Source organism: Ornithorhynchus anatinus, chromosome 12 (assembly GCF_004115215.2).
Source record: "Ornithorhynchus anatinus isolate Pmale09 chromosome 12, mOrnAna1.pri.v4, whole genome shotgun sequence".
Lineage (NCBI taxonomy): Eukaryota > Metazoa > Chordata > Mammalia > Monotremata > Ornithorhynchidae > Ornithorhynchus > Ornithorhynchus anatinus.
Genome location: NC_041739.1, coordinates 1,929,329 through 1,947,151, shown reverse-complemented (window position 1 = coordinate 1,947,151; position 17,823 = coordinate 1,929,329). Strand labels below are relative to the sequence as shown.

The 17,823-nt window shown below is 59.1% G+C and overlaps 2 protein-coding genes across 2 annotated transcripts in view; one reads left to right on the top strand and one right to left on the bottom strand.

Moving 5' to 3' along the window:
• Nucleotides 1-6,186: 6,186 nt before the first annotated feature.
• RWDD4 (RWD domain containing 4) lies at nt 6,187-14,546 on the bottom strand. Its single transcript, XM_029076326.2, has 8 exons — nt 14,447-14,546; nt 13,375-13,455; nt 11,388-11,497; nt 10,137-10,284; nt 9,190-9,307; nt 8,216-8,265; nt 8,047-8,049; nt 6,187-6,903 (listed from the first exon to the last, which is right to left on the bottom strand). The coding sequence occupies exons 1-8, from the start codon at nt 14,468-14,470 to the stop codon at nt 6,871-6,873; spliced, it is 567 nt and encodes a 188-aa protein (XP_028932159.1). The 5' UTR covers nt 14,471-14,546; the 3' UTR covers nt 6,187-6,870.
• A 1,153-nt stretch (nt 14,547-15,699) lies between these two features.
• The window catches only part of TRAPPC11 (trafficking protein particle complex subunit 11), a 41,989-nt gene continuing 39,865 nt past the window's right edge, over nt 15,700-17,823 (top strand). Inside the window, exon 1 of the mRNA XM_029076830.2 lies at nt 15,700-15,723. The gene's annotated coding sequence lies outside the window, so the exon portion shown is untranslated. The remainder of the gene's footprint in view (nt 15,724-17,823) is intronic.

Here is a 17,823-nt window from a genome sequence, read left to right as displayed (position 1 = left end):
CGCCGGGCCGCTTCCGTCGCATTTCTGGTCCAGAAAGCCTCTCGAACGTCCCCGGGGGGGCCCGTGGCCCTCCAGCGTCAGGTCCGCCCAAACCGGCCTGCACAGCCGTGGACGCTGAGGTGGGTGCGAATCTCCGCCACGTGTCCTCTGTGCTCTTAACACGACGAGCTGTCTACGCGGGAGCCGCTGCATTTCCCGCAAGAGACGTCAGGCGCCGACCGGAGGATCGCTCCTCGAGGCCGACCCGTGCCCCCCTAGAGCGATTTGCTGAGGTTTGCGACGGGGTCAACCAGAGCCAGCTCGTCCGGTCCTTTCGGTCCGGAATCGGTCGTGTTTTATGGAGCGCTTACTGTGCGCGGAGCGCTGGGAGAGTCCGCTGCAACAATAAACCCGGTGGATTCTCCGCCCTCGATGAGCTTACAGTCTAGAGGGGGACACGGACGTTAATAGGAATAAGTGACAGATCCGTACCTAAGTGCCGTGGACCTGGGAGGGGGGATGAATCCAGGGAGCCGGGCAGGGCCAGGCAGAAGGGAGCGGGAGAAGAAGAAAGGAGGGCGCAGTCAGGGAAGGCCTCTCGGAGGAGACGGGCCCCCGACAAGGCTGTGGAGAGGGGGAGAGGAATTGTCGGAACTTCTGGAGGAGGAAGGCTCCCCGTGGCCTTGCGGGGAATAAGTATTTGTCGTGATCCTTGCCCCCAGGGAGTTGACAGTCTAGCTGGGAGAAGGACCTCAAGTAAATTAGCCCAGGAGGAAGTAGGAGACGGGAACCCGATTACCGGGGAGGTTGGCAGTCACCCAAGGGCTTGGGGAGGCCGCCTCCTGCTACATGGTCAACTTCTCGAGGGCAGGGATGGCGTCTCGTTGATCGTGTACTCCCAAGTCCTTACTACAGTGCTCTGCACAGACTAAGCACCCAATAGCGTGGATTGATGGATCGATCGATACCTGTGTGCAAGTCGCTTCCTGCTAGATGGTCAACTTCTCCAGGGCAGGGATGGCGTCTCGTTGATCGTGTACTCCCAAATCCTTAGTCCAGTGCTCTGCACAGACTAAGCGCCCAATAGATAGCGTAGATTAATTGATTGATCGATAGATGCCTGTGGGGAAGCCGCTTCCTGCTAGATGGTCAACTTCTCCAGGGCAGGGATGGCGTCTTGTTGATCGTGTACTCCCAAATCCTTAGTCCAGTGCTCTGCACAGACTAAGCGCCCAATAGATAGCGTAGATTAATTGATCGATAGATGCCTGTGGGGAAGTCGCTTCCTGCTAGATGGTCAACTTCTCCAGGGCAGGGATGGCGTCTTCTTGATTGTGTACTTCCAGGCTCTGCACAGATTAAGCACCCAGTAAATAGCATAGATTAATTGATTGATCGATGCCTGTGTGGAAGTCGCTTCCTGCTAGATGGTCAACTTCTCGAGGGCAGGGATGGCGTCTTCTTGATCGTGTACTCCCAAGTCCTTACTACAGTGCTCTACACGGACTAAGCACCCAATAGTGTAGATTGATTGATGGATCGATAGATACCTGTGTGGAAGTCGCTTCCTGCTAGATGGTCAACTCCTCGAGGGCAGGGATGGCGTCTTCTTGATCGTGTACTCCCAAGTCCTTACTACAGTGCTCTGCACGGACTAAGCACCCAATAGATAGCGCAGATTAATTGATTGCTCGATAGATACCTGCTTTCCCACCTTTGGGAGAGCACCTCAGTGCCTGAAGCACTCCTCAACCTTCCACTTCCTTCGGCTTCCGGCTTCGAGTCCTTTCGTTTCCTCGACGAAAGGCGCTTTCACGGCGGGGCCCCGTGTTTACCGACTCTCCCAAGCGCTTAGTACAGCGCCGTGCCCCCAGTAACTGTTCAGTGGATACCGTGGATTGTTGGAGATGGCTGTATCATTGCTGTATTGTCCTCTCCCAAGCGCCGAGTACGGTGCTCCGCACACCGTAAGCCCTCAATAAATGCGATGGAATGAATGAGTGATGGGGGGAGAAATCAAGGTGGGCGATGAGAGGTTCCACGGGGGTGGAGTGTGTTTCAGATGACGATTATGGTGAAATAATATCTCCCCGCGGCGGGGGAGATAGAAAACGATCGATCGGGACGCGGTCGCCGTCCTGGTGGCTCCCGGGCCCTCGGGGGGTCTCTAGACTGTCAGCTCGCTGTGGGTAGGGAACGTGTTTATGGTTGTGGCGTACGCTCCCGGGCGCTCAGGACAGCGCTCTGCACACGGCGAGCGCTCGGTAAATACCATCGAATGAATGAATCTTACGGAGAGGAAACTTACGAAGGGCCGGAGGGGCTGCAGGTGGGCGTAAAAGAGCAGGGGAGAAGGCGGGGAGGGGGCCGATGGCGGGGTGAGGGGGAAGAGACCCGCATCCGGTACTGGCCGTCGGTGGCCTGAACCAGCCTCGGTTTCCCTGACACCGTCCTCTCCTTCTTGCTCTCTCTCCCCCCGATTCTCACCGCTAATAACCGTGGTGTCGGTTAGGCGCCGGCTCTCTTCCAAGCACCGGGGTGGATACAAAATAATCAGGTTGGACACGTTCCCCGCCCCGCGGGGGGGGGGGGGGTCTTACGGTCTAAGTAGGAGGGAGGACGGGTGTTGGGTCGTTCCCGTTGGACGGCTGAGGAAACGCAGGCGCAGAAAAGGCGAAGCGCCTTCCCCGACGTCCCCCGGCGGGCAGAGCCGGGATTAGAACGCGGGTCCTCGGCACCCCGCTCCCTAAAGGTGAGTCCTGCCTCGGTCCTTCTCTGCGGTCTCCCGCCTCCTCCCGCCTCCGGGACGTCCGTCCTCGGATGTACCGGCCTAACCTCCCGTCTTCCTTCCTAAATCGCCTCCTCCCCCGAGGCTTTCCCTCCACCTTCCTCCCGCGCTCCATCCCCGACCGCTTCTCTTCCGGCCTCCGGCCGCCGGACCCGGCCGGCCTCTCCACCCCTTCTCCTCCATCCCAGTGGCCTCCCCGGTCCAGGCCCTTCGTCGTCCCCCCCCGGGGCGACGCCCGCGTCGAGCTCCCCGCTTCCAGCCTCTCCCTTCTCCGGTTCCTACTCTTCTCCGCTGCCTCAGTGGGTGGTATTCAGCGAGCGCCTACCGTGCGCAGAGCCCTTGGGAGGGGACCGGGTAACAGCCGGTGGACACCTTCCCTGCCCGTAAGGAGCTTCCAGGTCCAGGGCAGGGACGGACGTTAAAATCAATCACGGCTAATAATGATGTTGGCGTTTATTAAGCGCTTACTAGGTGCAGAGCACTGTGCTAAGCGCTGGGGGGAGATACAGGGTCATCGGGTTGTCCCCCGTGAGGCTCACAGTTAATCCCCGTTTTCCAGATGAGGTCACCGAGGCCCAGAGAAGCGAAGCGACTCGCCCACGGTCCCACGGCCGACAAGGGGCAGAGCCGGGAGTCGAACCCATGGCCTCTGACTCCGAAGCCCACGCTCTTTCCACTGTAATGACGGGAGTGCCGCGGGGCCGAGGGAGGGGCGGATAAAGGGTGCAAGATCCGAGCGCGAGGGTGACGCCGGAGGGAGAGGGAGGAGGCGGGGAAAACGAGGACTCGGCTGGGGAAGGGCTGCTTGGCGGGGGAGCCCGCCGCGGCTCCCCGGATCGCTTTTCCAGAATGTCGTCGGACACACGGCCCCGCTCCTCCAAATCCTCCAACGGCTGCCCGCTGCCCGTCCCTTCCCGCCCCAGGCCGGCGCTCCCCGCCCGGCAGGTGGACGGCCCTCGCTCCTCGGCCCTCTCCCTCTCGTCTCCCCCCGCTCCACCCCAGCTTGTCCTTGGTTCTCCTCTAGCCCACCCCCCCCCCCCAGGATGGCCGTTCCTGCTTCCTGACTTTTGGCTTTCTCCTCCCTGGCCTGGAACTCCCTCCCATTTCGAATCTGAGGAGTCACGGTCATCATCGAAGCCCTTCGGAAGTTACAGTCCCCCCCAGGAAGCCTGCCCCCATCCGTTTCAACTCCCCCAGCTAATATCTGTGCCAGCTCAGCCCAGGTCGTGCCTCAGTTTCCTCTTCTATAAAACGATTCGCTCCTACTCCCCTGCCGCTTAGACCGGGAGTCTCAGGTGGGACAGGGACCGTGTCCGACCTCACTACCTCGATCTCACGGCTACTCCAGCGCTCGGCACTCCGCGAGTACTCAAGAGATACCAAGACCACCTCCCTCCCGAGGCCGTGTTCCCATAACTCGGGGGAACATCAGTTCCCACATTACCCGTCTTCCGTCCCCCGTTACTTATGCGCTGACTGATGCCTCTATTCCTTTTCCCCTCCTTCCTCCTGTCTGTAGATTCCTTCGGTATGGCTCTCTCCGTGGCTAAACTGAGGGCAGAGCCTGCGCCCCCCCCCCCCGCTGTCACGCTGTGGTGAGCCGTAGATGTGTCCGTTGGGAGCGGCGTGGCTCAGTGGCAAGAGCCCGGGCTTGGGACTCAGAGGTCATGGGTTCGCATCCCGGCTCTGCCACTTGTCAGCTGACTGGGGGCAAGTCACTTCACTTCTCCGGGCCTCAGTTCCCTCATCTGTCAAATGGGGATGGAGACTGGGAGCCCCACGGGGGACAACCTCATTCCCCTGGGTCTACCCCAGCGCTCAGAACGGTGCTCGGCACATAGTGAGCGCTTAACAAGTACCGACATTATTACGGGTCGGACGGAGCAGCGTGGCTCAGTGGAAAGAGCACGGGCTTTGGAGTCGGAGGTCGTGGGTTCGAATCCCCGCTCGGCCATTTGTCAGCTGTGTGACTTTGGGCAAGCCACTTCACTTCTCGCTGCCTCAGTCACCTCATCTGTCAAATGGGGATGAAGACTGGGAGCCCCACGGGGGACCACCTGATCCCCCTGCGTCTACCCCAGCGCTCAGAACGGTGCTCGGCACATAGTGAGCGCTTAACAAATACCAACGTTGTTATTGGAGCGGGATCTGGGGCTCCTCAACCGTTTATCGTCATTATTATTATTAGATTATTTAAGTGCTTACCGTGTGCTGGGCACTGTACTGGGATGGCTAACGCGCCAATCAGGTTGGACACAGTCCCCGTCCCACGTGGGGCTCTCAGTCTCCATTCATTCAACAGTATTTATCGAGCGCTTCCTATGTGCAGAGCACCGTACTGAACGCTCGAAATGTACAGATCGGCAAATAGTCTCCATCCCTATTTTACAGATGAGGAAACGGAGGCACAGTGAAGTGACTCGCCCCAGGTGACGCAGCAAGCAAGTGGCGGAACTGGGGTTAGAACCCACGATCTTCCGCCGCCCGGGCCCGGGCCCCGTCCACCACGCCGCATCTGAGGGGGCCGCCGGGCCCGGAGTCGCTCTGCTATTTGGACCTCTGGGTCAGTTATTCGGTTGTACCTACTGGGCGCTTACCGTGTGCGCAGCACCGTACTAAGCGGCCGGTAGAGTACGGTCTGACGACAGACACGGTCCCCGCCCACGGCGAGCGCACGGGAGCAGCGGGCTCCTTGCGGCGACGGGCCGGCGGGCACGGGGTGGTGGCGGGAGGCCCCCCTCCCGTCCCGTGGGCAGAGGGGGTGCTGGACCCAGGTGGCCGGAGACGGATGCTTCGGCCCTTCGGCCGGGCGGGGCGGGGGGCGTTTCCACCCACCAGCTCCTGCGCCTCGGCCTTTCAGTCCCGGAAGCGGAAGCCACGGGCCCACCCCTCTTCTCCAGGGTGGTGCCTGGTCTCAGGTGCGAGGGAGGGGCTTCCCCGGGCTGAAGGGGACCTGCCAAGGGGAGCCGCCTCTTTCCGCGCAGGGGGCGGGGGCCGGCGGCGTCCAGAACGCGGCCCCGCGGCAGCTTTCCGGGGTCTGCCGGACCAGCCTCCCCCTGGTCCGTGACAGCCTCTAGGGCCCTCTGCCTCCCTTCCCTCTGAGAGCACCCGAGGACGACGACGGGACGGGCGTCTCGCACCCGAGACCTGCCCGGCCGGATGTGGGACGGCACAGCCTCCGAGGTAAGGGACGGCACCCGTCGTCGGGGACGGGCCGCCGCGGCCCTCTCTGGCCCAGGCCCGTGTCCCTCCGAGCGGGCCCCGGTCTCCTTCTCGGCACGGGGGGGGGGGGGCGAGCGGAGCGCCGGCCCTCCCTCCCTCTGCCGACCCGGAGCCGCGGACCGGCCTCTTCGCCTAACTCCGACCGTCCGCCGCGGCGGGGGCCGGTTCCGACGGGCCCCAGACAGCCACACCCGTCCGGCCGATAAATAGGAATTTATTAAAATCCAAATCTACCGCTAGAAAATGAAAGGACATTAAGGCATCCGGTGCCCTCTGAGCGCAGATGCGGCGGAGGGAGGGTTTCGGCGAGTCCGACGGGCTCCCTCGCTACCGGTCGTCCGTCTCCTCCGGCCCCGACCGCCAGGACGGAAGCGGGGTCTCGCCCCGGTCCGAGACACACCCGGGAAGCGGAGGGGGACGGCCGCCCTGGGCCCCCCGTCGCCATCTTCGCACCGGGCGCCGGGGGAAGGAACCGTAAGGGGCGGGGGGGGCGACCGGAGCCTTCGCGTGGACCGGGTTTGGCTCGGGGTGGGATGCGCATTTGCCAAAAAGTACTCGAGGGAGACGAACCGGCTTTTTAGTCCTTTTAGAGGAAGAAGAGCCCCACCCGCCCCGGGGGGGGGGAGACGGAGAGATGGACGCCGCGGATACCGGCGTGGACTTTCGTCTCTTCCGGACGGCCCGCGGGGCCCACCGGCCTCCTGGGAGGGGCGTCGGGCCGGCGAGCGTGGGCCCGAGCCCGTGCCCCCGAGGGCCGACCGCCCGGGAATCTCCCCAACGCCCGTGTCCTCTGAGACGCCGCTCCGGTGGGAGGAGAGGGGCCCGGGAGGTAGGTGTCGACCTCCGTTTCCCGACGTCCTCCTCGGACCTCGGTCCGCTCCTCAGTCGTCATCCTTAGAGCCGGTTCTGCTCAGCTGCAAGAGGGGAGAGAGAAAACGGTTTCGCCCCAGGATGCCGTCCTCTCCGCGGGGGCACCTCGGTCTCGGCACACCGACGGGGAGCCCGGACGGCCGGAGCCGGTTCGGATCGCCTTCCGTCGCGGGGAATTCTTAAAGATTCGATGGGAAGGCGAAGAAAAAGAAACTCCAACCCCGAACCTAGGAGATCTTTTCTGCCAAAAGAGGAAAAGGCTACCGGGGCGCTTCGGATGCACGACACCCAGAATGGGCTGGGGATGCTCGTGCGGCCCGGACGGCCAAACCGGCCTCGCGTGAGCTGCAGCCCTGGCTGAGAACTTTCTCCAGACACCGCGTTCAGGAGACTGTTACGCTCAAGGCGGCACGGCCTTAACGGAAAGAACCCGGGCCTGGGAGTCTAATCCCGGTTCCGCCCCTTACTAATTGTGGTATCTCTGAAGCGCTTGCTATGTGCCAGGCACTTTATTAAGTGCTGGGGTGGATACAAGCAAATCGGGTTGCTGTCCCACGTGGGGCTCACCGTCTTAATCCTTGTTTTTACAGAGGAGGTAACTGAGGCACAGAGAAGCGTCTTGACCGAGGTCACGCGGCAGACAAGTGGGGGAGCGGGGATGAGAACTCGTGACCTTCTGACTCCCAGGCCCGAGCTCCTTCCATTAGGCCGTGCCGGGTTCTAGTTCCATCTCTGCCATGTGTCTGTGTGGCCTTGGGCAAATCACACGTGAGCCTGGGGAGGGGAGTGTGAGTCACAGAGACCCCGGCTTGACCGGGTACCAGACTCATCCGCGCCCCCGCGACGTAAACCCATAACACTCGCGCCAGGCACTGCGCTAAACGCTGGCGTCGATACAAGCCCATCAGGTTGGATGCCGTCCCGGTCCCCCATTTTACAGATGAGCACACTGAGCCCCGGAGAAGTGAAGCGACTTGCCCAAGGTCACGCAGGAGACAAGTGGCGGAGCGGGGATGAGACCCCAGGTCCTTCTGACCGCCAGGCCTGGGCTCTACCCACTGGGCCACGCCGCTTCTCAAAGGATCGTCTTCCAAGAGCGCTTAGTAGGGAAAGAGGGGACTCTTACTGCTGTGGATTTTTTTCCCTTGCCATCGAAGAACCAGAAAACCCCCGGGGCAAATACTCACGTGCTGAACGTCATCAGAGAAGCACCCAACGCCCGTGCCCGGTCCGAGATTTTAGGAAGCAACGCCAAAAAAAGAAAAAGGCAGGGGTAAGTGAGATCCTCTACGACACCAAGTGCAGAATCGAAAGGACGGACATACTTTGGGGCCACCCGGGAGGTCCGTACGTTACCTTGACCACGTCGACCCAATTCCATCCTCGAGGAAGTTCCCCTCGGTGATCTACGCAACGAGAAGGCAGAAACTTAGTTTTCCCTCCAGAGCTCGGCGCGGGAGCCGTCCCCTCCAAGCCCGGTGGGCCCCGTCCTCGTTGCCGTTGTTCAGTTTACTATGTGCTAAGCACTGTTCTAAAGGCCGGGGTAGGTACGACAAAATCGGGTTGGACACAGCTCCGTTCCACCTGGGGTTCACCGTCTTAATCCCCTTGTTCCCGATGAGGGAACTGAGGCACAGAGAAGGGAAGTGACTCGTCCAGGGTCCCCCAGCAGACAAGTGGCAGAGTCGGGGTTGGTGGCCAGGTCCTTTTCATTCAGTCGTATTTCATTCAGTAGTATTTACTGAGCGCTTACTATGTGCAGAGCACTGGACCAAGCGCTTGGAATGGACAATCTGGCAACAGATAGAGACCGTCCCTGCCCCGTGACAGGCTCACAGTCTAAACGATAAATAGAGCTATAAATAAGTACGTACATATTTTCTGGTGTGTGTCTGGTGTACTTTATGAGCTGCTCCACAATACAGTAGCATCTGTGAAATACTTAATGCGTGTCAAGCACTGTACCGAGCGGTGGCGTTGACACGAGATATCGTCGGCTCGGACGGTCCCGGTCCCACACTGGGCTCGGGGCCTAAAAGAAGGGGGAACCCAGGTACCGAATCTTGATTTCCCAGAGGAGGAAACCGGGCCAGGGATGTGCCAAGGTCACCGGGCAGGCAAGTGGCAGAACGGGGATCGGAACCCAGGCCCCGTGCTCTTTCTCCCGGGCCACGCGGCTTCTCGGGGAGGAGCCCGCGGGGAATTTGGAAGGCAAACCAAAACCCCTACGGCTCCAACGCTGTCTCCCGCACAGCCGCCCGCCAAGCTCACGCACACGTATCCACCGACGCCCGGGGCCAGAACAGGCGCGACGCCCTCCCCGCACGAACCTGTTTTGTCCGCCAGCTTGCGTTTCTGCGTTTTGGAAAGCTGTTCCTTTTTGTCTTTCTTCTTACTTGATGGGGCTGTATTAGGTGTCTCGGCTGAGTTGCTATTGCTTATCGACGTCTAGAAGGGCCAGAGGGAACAAGCGTCGGTCACCGAGAGGTGGCCGCTTCGGAGCCCCCGATTCAACGGGCCACGTGTGGACGGAGCCCTATCGAGAGCCGCATCTTCTAAAACGGAAACAAACCCAGCGCCGCAGCCAACCAACGGGCTAAACTCATCGCCTGCCTGGAGCCCCTGGACTTTTCTGGCTGGTGTGTACGGAATAATAGTAATAATAATAATAATAATAATAATGATGTGGTCTTTGTTGAGCGCTCACTATAACAATAATAATCGTGGTATTAAGCGCCTACCAGGTGCCAGGCCCCGCACTAAGCGCTGGGGTTGATATGAGATAATCGGGTTGGACACGGTCGCCAGGGTCGATACAAGATAATAATAATAATCATAATAATGATGGCATTGGTTAAGCGCTGTTCTGAGCGCTGGGGTAGATACAAGGCAATCGGGTTTTCCCACGTGGGGCTCACGGTCTTAATCCCCATTTGACAGATGAGGTCACCGAGGCCCAGAGAAGTGACCTGCTCAAGGTGATCAGGTTGCCCCACTTGGGGCTCACAGTCTCGAGCCCCATTTTCCGGATGAGGGAACTGAGGCACGGAGAAGCCAAGTGACACGCCCAAAGCCACCCAGCTGTCGGGTGGCGGGGTCGGGATCAGAACCCCCCGACCGCCGACTCCCAAGCCCGGGCTCTTTCCACTAAGCCGCGCCGCGGGCTGGAGACGGTCCCTGCCCCCCGTGGGGCTCCGATGAGGAAACTGAGGCACAGAGGTGAGGTGGTCATTCAACAGGCCGGAGTCTTAAGCCCCCCTCCCCCTCGACCGCTCACCGCAGAGCTGAAGGGATGATGGTTCTCCATGAACCGTTCCTTATTATCCTTGGCGTATTCAAAGAGGGTGTAGGTCATAGCTGTGCCGAGATTCACTTCGACTTCTTCCTGCAGTTTAGCCAATATGCTCTGCTTCACGGCAGAGGAGCTGGAACACAAGGAGATGGCAGTACAGTGCTCTGCACATAAAAGTAAGCGCTCAATACATACTATCGAATGAATGAACGGTTTGAGCGAGCCCTGCCCGACGAGTCCGAGGGGCAGGAAGCAGAAGAGACGCCGGCCCGGGCCTCAAGGAGTGGCCTCGCCTAGAGGGTGAATGAACGGAGGGCACGGGCCGCGTCCCGTACCGTCGCTTCTTCTGGAACACTGTGGGGTTTTCCTTGGACGCTCTGGGGAGCGGGACCCAGGAAGACGCCCCTCTCCACAACGCGCTTCCGCCGGGATACGGGGCGAAGCGGGGTCGGACGCTGGGTTAAGTCCTGCCACGCGAGGGATTCTCCCAGGACAAAACCGTCGTGACCGGTTTTCTTAACGGGGATAGTTAATAATCCTCACCGGGGTATCTGCTAAGCACTTAATACGTGCCAGGCACCGTACCAACCGCCGGGAGGGGGGAATACGAGCAAACGGAGCTAGACACAAGCCTTGTCCCACATCGGTCCTAATCCCCATTTTACAGAAGAGGTAACTGAGGCACAGAGAGGCGAAGTGACTCGCCCGGGGTCACTCGGCAGACAAGCGGTGGGGCGGGGATTAGAACCGGTGACCTTCTGACTCCCAGGCCCGGGCTCCAGCCAGTAGGCCACGCTGCTTCTCTAATAATAACGTTGGTATTTGTTAAGCGCTTACTATGTGCAGAGCACTGTTCTAAGCGCTGGGGGAGATACAGGGTCATCGGGTTGTCCCACGTGAGGCTCACGGTTAATCCCCATTTTACAGATGAGATAACTGAGGCCCAGTGAAGTGACCTGCCCACAGTCCCACAGCCGACAAGTGGCAGAGTCAGCATTCGAACCCTTGACCTCTGACTCCAAAGCCCGGGCTCTTTCCACTGAGCCACGCTGCTTCTCTAAGCAGGGTAGGGTTGAGGAGGGAGGGTCACCGGCAAGGTTCAGGCCGAAGGGTCGCTCGGGCGAAGCCAAGAATTGCAGTTGGAAGGGAGGAGGGGAAGAGAGGACCCAGTCACCGAAAACTGAAGGCGGGAGAGAGACCCCCGTTAAAGTGAAGGTGAACAGAAACACTACTCACATGGTGTTGTTGAAAAAAGCATTCATCGATATGACCGGAGCGGTCTGGGGGTACGTTTCCGTCCAGGACACTTCTATCAGGAAAGCTTTTGGATCGCCATTTTCTCCCACCTGAAGGAGAAGAGTCGGAAGGAAATGTTGGAGATTTCTGACGCTCATTTCCAACGGGCGATAGAACCGCGCCATTCTAAATTGGAAAGACAAGAGGCTGGAAGGATCCCTGAAGGAGCCAAAAGCTTCACCTGTCACCTCGCTGTTAGAACGATGTATCCCCCATGCGTGGGAACCTCCCGAACCCCAAAACTCCCTTGCTTAGGAAGGCAGCAGCACGGTCTGGTGGATAGATCCCGGGCCTGGCAGTCAGAAGGACCTGGGTTCTAATCCCTGCTCCGCCACTCCTCTGCCGTGTGACCTTACGCAAGTCACTTCTCTGGGCCTCAGTTCCCTCATCTGTACAACGGGAATTAAGACCGCGAGCCCCACGTGGGACAGGGACTGCGTGCAGTCTGATTATCTTGTGCCTAGAACAGTGCTCAGCTCTTAGAACTTGAGCTCATAGGAAGCGCTTTCCAAATATCGTTATTATTTATTCGTTCAAAAGTATTTATTGAGCGCTTACTCTGGGCAGAGCACTGTACTAAGCGCTTGGAATGGACAATTCGGCAACAGATAGAGACAATCCCTGCCCATTGACGGGCTTACAGCCTAATGGATTAGGCGACCAAGGGGAGCTCTTGAGGGGTGGGGAAACACGGACTGAACGGTTTTGTAGGAGAACCATCCCAGCAGAAGAACAAAGTACGGATCCCAGCGCTTAATAGGGTGCCTGGCGCGTAGTAAGCATTTAATAAACACCATTTAAAAAAAAAAATAAAGGGCCTTCCAACCGGTAAAGCAAACCGAGGGCTGACGAAGGGAAGGGTCCCCGCGGCTCAGCGAACCAGGCTGCCCTCTGGACTCTCGACACGACCGAGGGGGGGAACCTTCCTCTTGGCGTCCGGCTCCGAGCTCTGGCACTCAGACCAAGGCCAGCTTGGCCCGTCCACTAGCGGGGCATCTAGCTCAGGTCCGGACCGTCCATCCTCAGGAGGCCTGACCGAACGGGGTGCTCTAGATCGGACATCCACCGCGCCACAGCGGGTGCTGGGTACAACCCGGCCCGAGCCGAGGGCTGCGGGGGAGGGAATCTTGCTGACCAGCGGCCCTTCATCCCCCCAGCCTAACAATAATAATTAATAATCACGATACTTGTTAAGCGCTCACCACGGGCCACGCCCCGTTCTAAGCACTGGGGTGGATAGAAGGTTCATTCAGTAGTATTTATTGAGCGCTGACTATGTGCAGAGCACGGTACTAAGCGCTTGGAACGAACAAGGTCGGCAACAGCTAGAGACGGTCCCTGCCGTTTGACGGGCGCACGGTCTAATCGAAGGTAATTAATCGATCAGGTTGGACAGAGTTCCTGTCCCACACACGGGTCGCACACTCTTAACCCCATCATTTTCCAGATGAGGGGACGCGGGTCCAGAGAAGTGACTCGCCCAAGGGCACACAGCAGACGTGGGGCAGAGCCAGGATTAGAACCCAGATCCTTCTGCCTCCCAGGCCCTAGTCACTAAGCCACACTTGCTGCACAGATGAGACAGAGGCCACAGGTACAAGGGAAAGGACTGTCCACAAATAAAACCTCGCACGTCTTGTCAGAGTGACGCCGGCTATAAAAACTTTTATCCAGGAAAGTAAACCACCTGCAAGGGGGCAAAAAAACGGCCCGACTCCCATTTCCTCCCACTGAACGGATGAATGGAAGCAAACACGACTGGAGTTACATTTCGAACTGAATGCTGTTGAAGAGTGAGCCCCCCGCCCACTCCCCGCATTACACAGAAACGGGGAGCTGAATCTGTAAAAGGTAAATCCGCGTTTCGGCAAAGACCACGGGAACGTAGAGTAGCCGGGGCCCCCGTGGGTGATCGGAACCGTCTTACCCGATACTGAAATGAAACGGGGCTCAACTCTCTGAAGCTTTCGTCTCCTTCGTAAATGGAACGCAATGCTTCCAGCTCCATCTGAAAGAGGCAAGTGAAATGAATCAAAAAGACGATCTGGCCTAGAGAGGGAAGCGGGGGGTGGAAAAGTCAAAAACTTCTATCCTGAATTTACTGCGGGACGGTGAGGAGGAACGTTTCTGGGCCTTGGATTCCTGTTTCTCCGGTGGGACCCGGAAGAGGTTATAATAATAATAATAACGGTAATGTTGGGATCCTATGGTTATGATCCAAAGGTGACCACCGAGACAGATCCGGAAAGTCAACAGGCCACACGCAACCGTTTAAACCTGCGGGATTTCCCTCTAGACTCTAAGCTATTATTACTTTATACGTTATTATTATACATTATTAAGCTTGTTCTGAGCAGGGAACTTGTCCTTCCCGTTACCTTGGCATTATCGTTGACTTTTCTCTCATTCAACCCACATAATAATAATAATAACGTTGGTATTTGTTAAGCAGTGAGCCACGATGAAGAGCGGGAGTCCGACGCCCTGATGACCGTGGGTCTCCCCCAGCGCTTGGCGCAGTGCTTGGCACAGAGTAAGCATTTAAGAAATACCAACATGATGATGATCATGATGATGATGATCATGATGATGATGATGATGATTACGGGGTTAATGTGGCTCAGTGGCAAGAGCCCGGGCTGGGGAGTCAGAGGTCGTGGGTTCTAATCCCGCCCCCGCCCCCCGTCTGCTGGGTGACCTTGGCCAAGTCGCGTCCCTTCTCCGGGCCTCAGTGACCTCATCTGTCAAATGGGGATGAAGACTGGGCGCCCCACGGGGGACCACCCGATGACCTTCGATCTCCCCCAGCGCTTAGGACAATACCATATACCATCATCATCACTGTTATTGTTCTTGAGCTTAGCTGGGCCTCAGTCACCCCAGCTGTCCAATGGGTCTGAAGCCCGCGAGCCCCCCGGGCCCCCCCCCCCCCCCCCGCTGAGCGGAGCAGGGCCGGGCGCACAGTGAGCGCTTCACCAATGCGGAGGGGGGTCGCTCACCTCCTGGTCCTCGTTGGCGCTCATGGCGGCGCGGGGAAGGAGCCTCCGCCCCGCCTCCCGCCCTCCGGGCCCCGCGTCGCCGTCGCCGTCGCCTTCACCGCCTCCTCCTCCTCCTCCTCCCAGCGGCCGTGCACGCGCGCCCTCCCCTCCCCTCCCACGTGACCCGCCCCCTCCCGGCGCGCTCTCTCCCCTCTCACGTGACCCGCCTCCTCCCGGCGCGCTCTCTCTCCCCTGCCACGCGACCCGCCCCCTCCCGGCGCGCGCTCCCTCCCCTCCCACGTGACCCGCCCCCTCCCGGCGCGCTCTCTCCCCTCCCACGTGACCCGCCCCCTCCCGGCGCGCTCTCTCCCCTCCCACGTGACCCGCCCCCTCCCGGCGCGCTCTCTCCCCTCTCACGTGACCCGCCCCCTCCCGGCGCGCGCTCCCTCCCCTCCCACGTGACCCGCCCCCTCCCGGCGCGCTCTCTCCCCTCCCACGTGACCCGCCCCCTCCCGGCGCGCTCTCTCCCCTCTCACGTGACCCGCCTCCTCCCGGCGCGCGCTCTCTCCCCTGCCACGCGACCCGTCCCCTCCCGGCCATTCCTCCCCTCCCACGTGCCCCGCCCCCTCCCGGCGCGCGATCTCTCTCCTCTCACGTGCCCCGCCCCCTCCCGGCGCGCGCTCTCTCTCCTCTCACGTGACCCGCCCCCTCCCGGCGCTCCTTCCCCACTCAGGTGACCCGCCCCCTCCGGCGCTCCCCTCCCACGTGACCCACCCATTCATTCATTCATTCAGTAGTATTTATTGAGCGCTTACTACGTGCAGAGCACTGGACTAAACGCTTGGAATGGACAAGTCGGCAACAGAGAGAGACGGTCCCTGCCGTTTGACGGGTTTACGGTCCAATCGGGGGATTAGACTACCCCCATCCCGGCTCTCTCTCCCCTCCCACGTGACGCGCCCCCTCCGGCGCGCTCTCTCTCTGCCTCTCTCCCTCCCCTCCCACGTGATCCGCCCCCCCGGCGCGCTCCCTCCCCTCCCACGTGACCCGATCCCTCCCCTCTCACGTGACCCCCCCCTCCCGGCTCGCGCGCGCTCTCTCCCCCTCCCACGTGACCCGCCCCCTCCGACGCTCCCTCCCCTCCCACGTGACCCGCCCCCCTCCCGACGCGCCCTCCCCATCCCTCCGGTCCGGAAGTCCCGCCCCCTCCCCGCCCCACGGCGCCGCCCATTGGCGGAGGGCGCCGTCCGTCTTCCCGTCCATCCGGCCGGCCGCTTCCGGGGCAGCGGCGGCGGCAGGTGAGGACCCGGCGCGCCCCCCCCCCCACCCCCCCCACCCTTAATCATAATGACGGTATTTGTTAAGCGCTTACTATGTGCCGAGCACCGTTCTAAGCACCTGGGGAGGATACAAGGTGATCAGGTTGTCCCACGTGAGGCTCCCAGGCTTCGTCCCCATTTTGCAGATGAGGTCACTGAGGCCCAGAGAAGTGAAGTAATAATAATAATAATGTTGGTATTTGCTAAGCGCTTACTATGTGCCGAGCACCGTTCTAAGCGCTGGGGTAGACACAGGGGAATCGGGTTGTCCCACGTGGGGCTCCCAGTCTTCATCCCCATTTTACAGATGAGGGAACTGAGGCCCAGAGAAGTGAAGTGACTTGCCCACAGTCACACAGCTGGCAAGTGGCCGAGCCGGGATTTGAACCCGTGACCTCTGACTCCAAAGCCCGGGCTCTTTCCACTGAGCCACGCTGCTTCTGAGGTGACTCGCCCCCAGTCCCCCAGCTGACAAGTGGCAGAGCCGGGATTCGAACCCACGACCTCTGACTCCCCAGCCCGGGCTCTTTCCACCGAGCCACGCTGCTTCTCTATTATCGGCGCTGTTATTGTTCTTATTAATCGTATTTATTGTGCGCTTACTGGGTGCAGAGCACTGTACTGACAGGGTCCCTCCACCACCTTCTGATTTTTATTATTAATTGTATTTATCCAGCGTTTACTGGGTGCCAAGTTAGGTACTGACAGGGCCCCTCCACCACCCTGATTAGTATTGCTCTTATTAATCATATTTATTGTGCGCTTACTGGGTGCAGAGCACTGTACTGACCGGGCCCCTGCACCACCCTTAGAATTATTATATTTATTGAGCGCGTACTGGGTGCAAAACACTGTACTGAGAGGGTCCCTCCACCACCTTATCATTATTGTTATTGTTAATTGTATTTTTCGAGCGCTTACTGGGTGCCAGGTAAGGTGCTGACAGGGCCCCTCCACCACCCTGATTAGTATTGTTCTTATTGATCGTATTATTGTGCGCTTACTGGGTGCGGAGCACTGTACTGACCCGGCCCCTCCACCACCCTTAGGATTATTATATTTATTGAGCGCTTACCGGGTGCAAAACACTGTACTGACCGGGCCCCTCCACCACCCTTAAGATTATTATATCTGTTGATAGGATTATTTTATTTATTGAGCACTTAGCGGGTGCAAAACACTGTACTGACAGGGTCCCTCCTCCACCTAATGATTATTATTAATCGGATTTGATTGAGAGCTTACTGGGTGCAAAGCACGGTCCTGACGGGGCCCCCTCCACCACCCTGATAAGTATCGCTATTAATAATCGTATTTATTGAGCACTTAGTGGGCGCAGAGCACTGCACTGACAGGGCCCCTCCACCACCCTCATTCGTGTGGATATTATTAATCTTATTTACTGAGCACTCACTGGGCGCAAAGCCCGGTCCTGACGGGGCCCCTCCACCACCCTTAGGATTATTGTTCTTATTAATCGTATTGATTGAGCGCTTGCTGGGTGCAAAGCACGGTACTGACGGGGCCCCTCCGCCACCCTGATTAATAGTATTATTATTAGTCGTACGTATCCCGGCCCTGCCACGTGTCAGCTGTGAGACTGTGAGCAAGTCACTTCCCTTCTCTGGGCCTCAGTTCCCTCATCTGTAAAATGGGGATGAAGAGCGGGAGCCTCACGAGGGACAACCTGGTGATCCTGGATCTCCCCCCAGCGCTTAGGACAGTGCTCGGCACATAGTAAGCGCTTAAATACCAACGTTCTTCTTATTATTCATTCAGCCATGTTTATTGAGCGTGTACTTTGTGCAGAGCGCTGTACTGAGTGCTCGGAACAGTACAATACAACGGTATAGCCAACCCATTGGACGTTTGGGTCCGGCAAGAATCTCTGAAGACTCGTTCTGTTCTGCTTTGCCGTCTCCCCCGTTTAGACCGCGAGCCCGTCGTTGGGCAGGGACGGTCTCTGTCTGTGGCCCAATTGTCCATTCCAAGCGCTTAGACCAGTGTTCCGCACACCGTCGGCGCTCAGTAGATACGACTGAATGAATAAATAACATTTGAATGACCGAAGATCTCCTT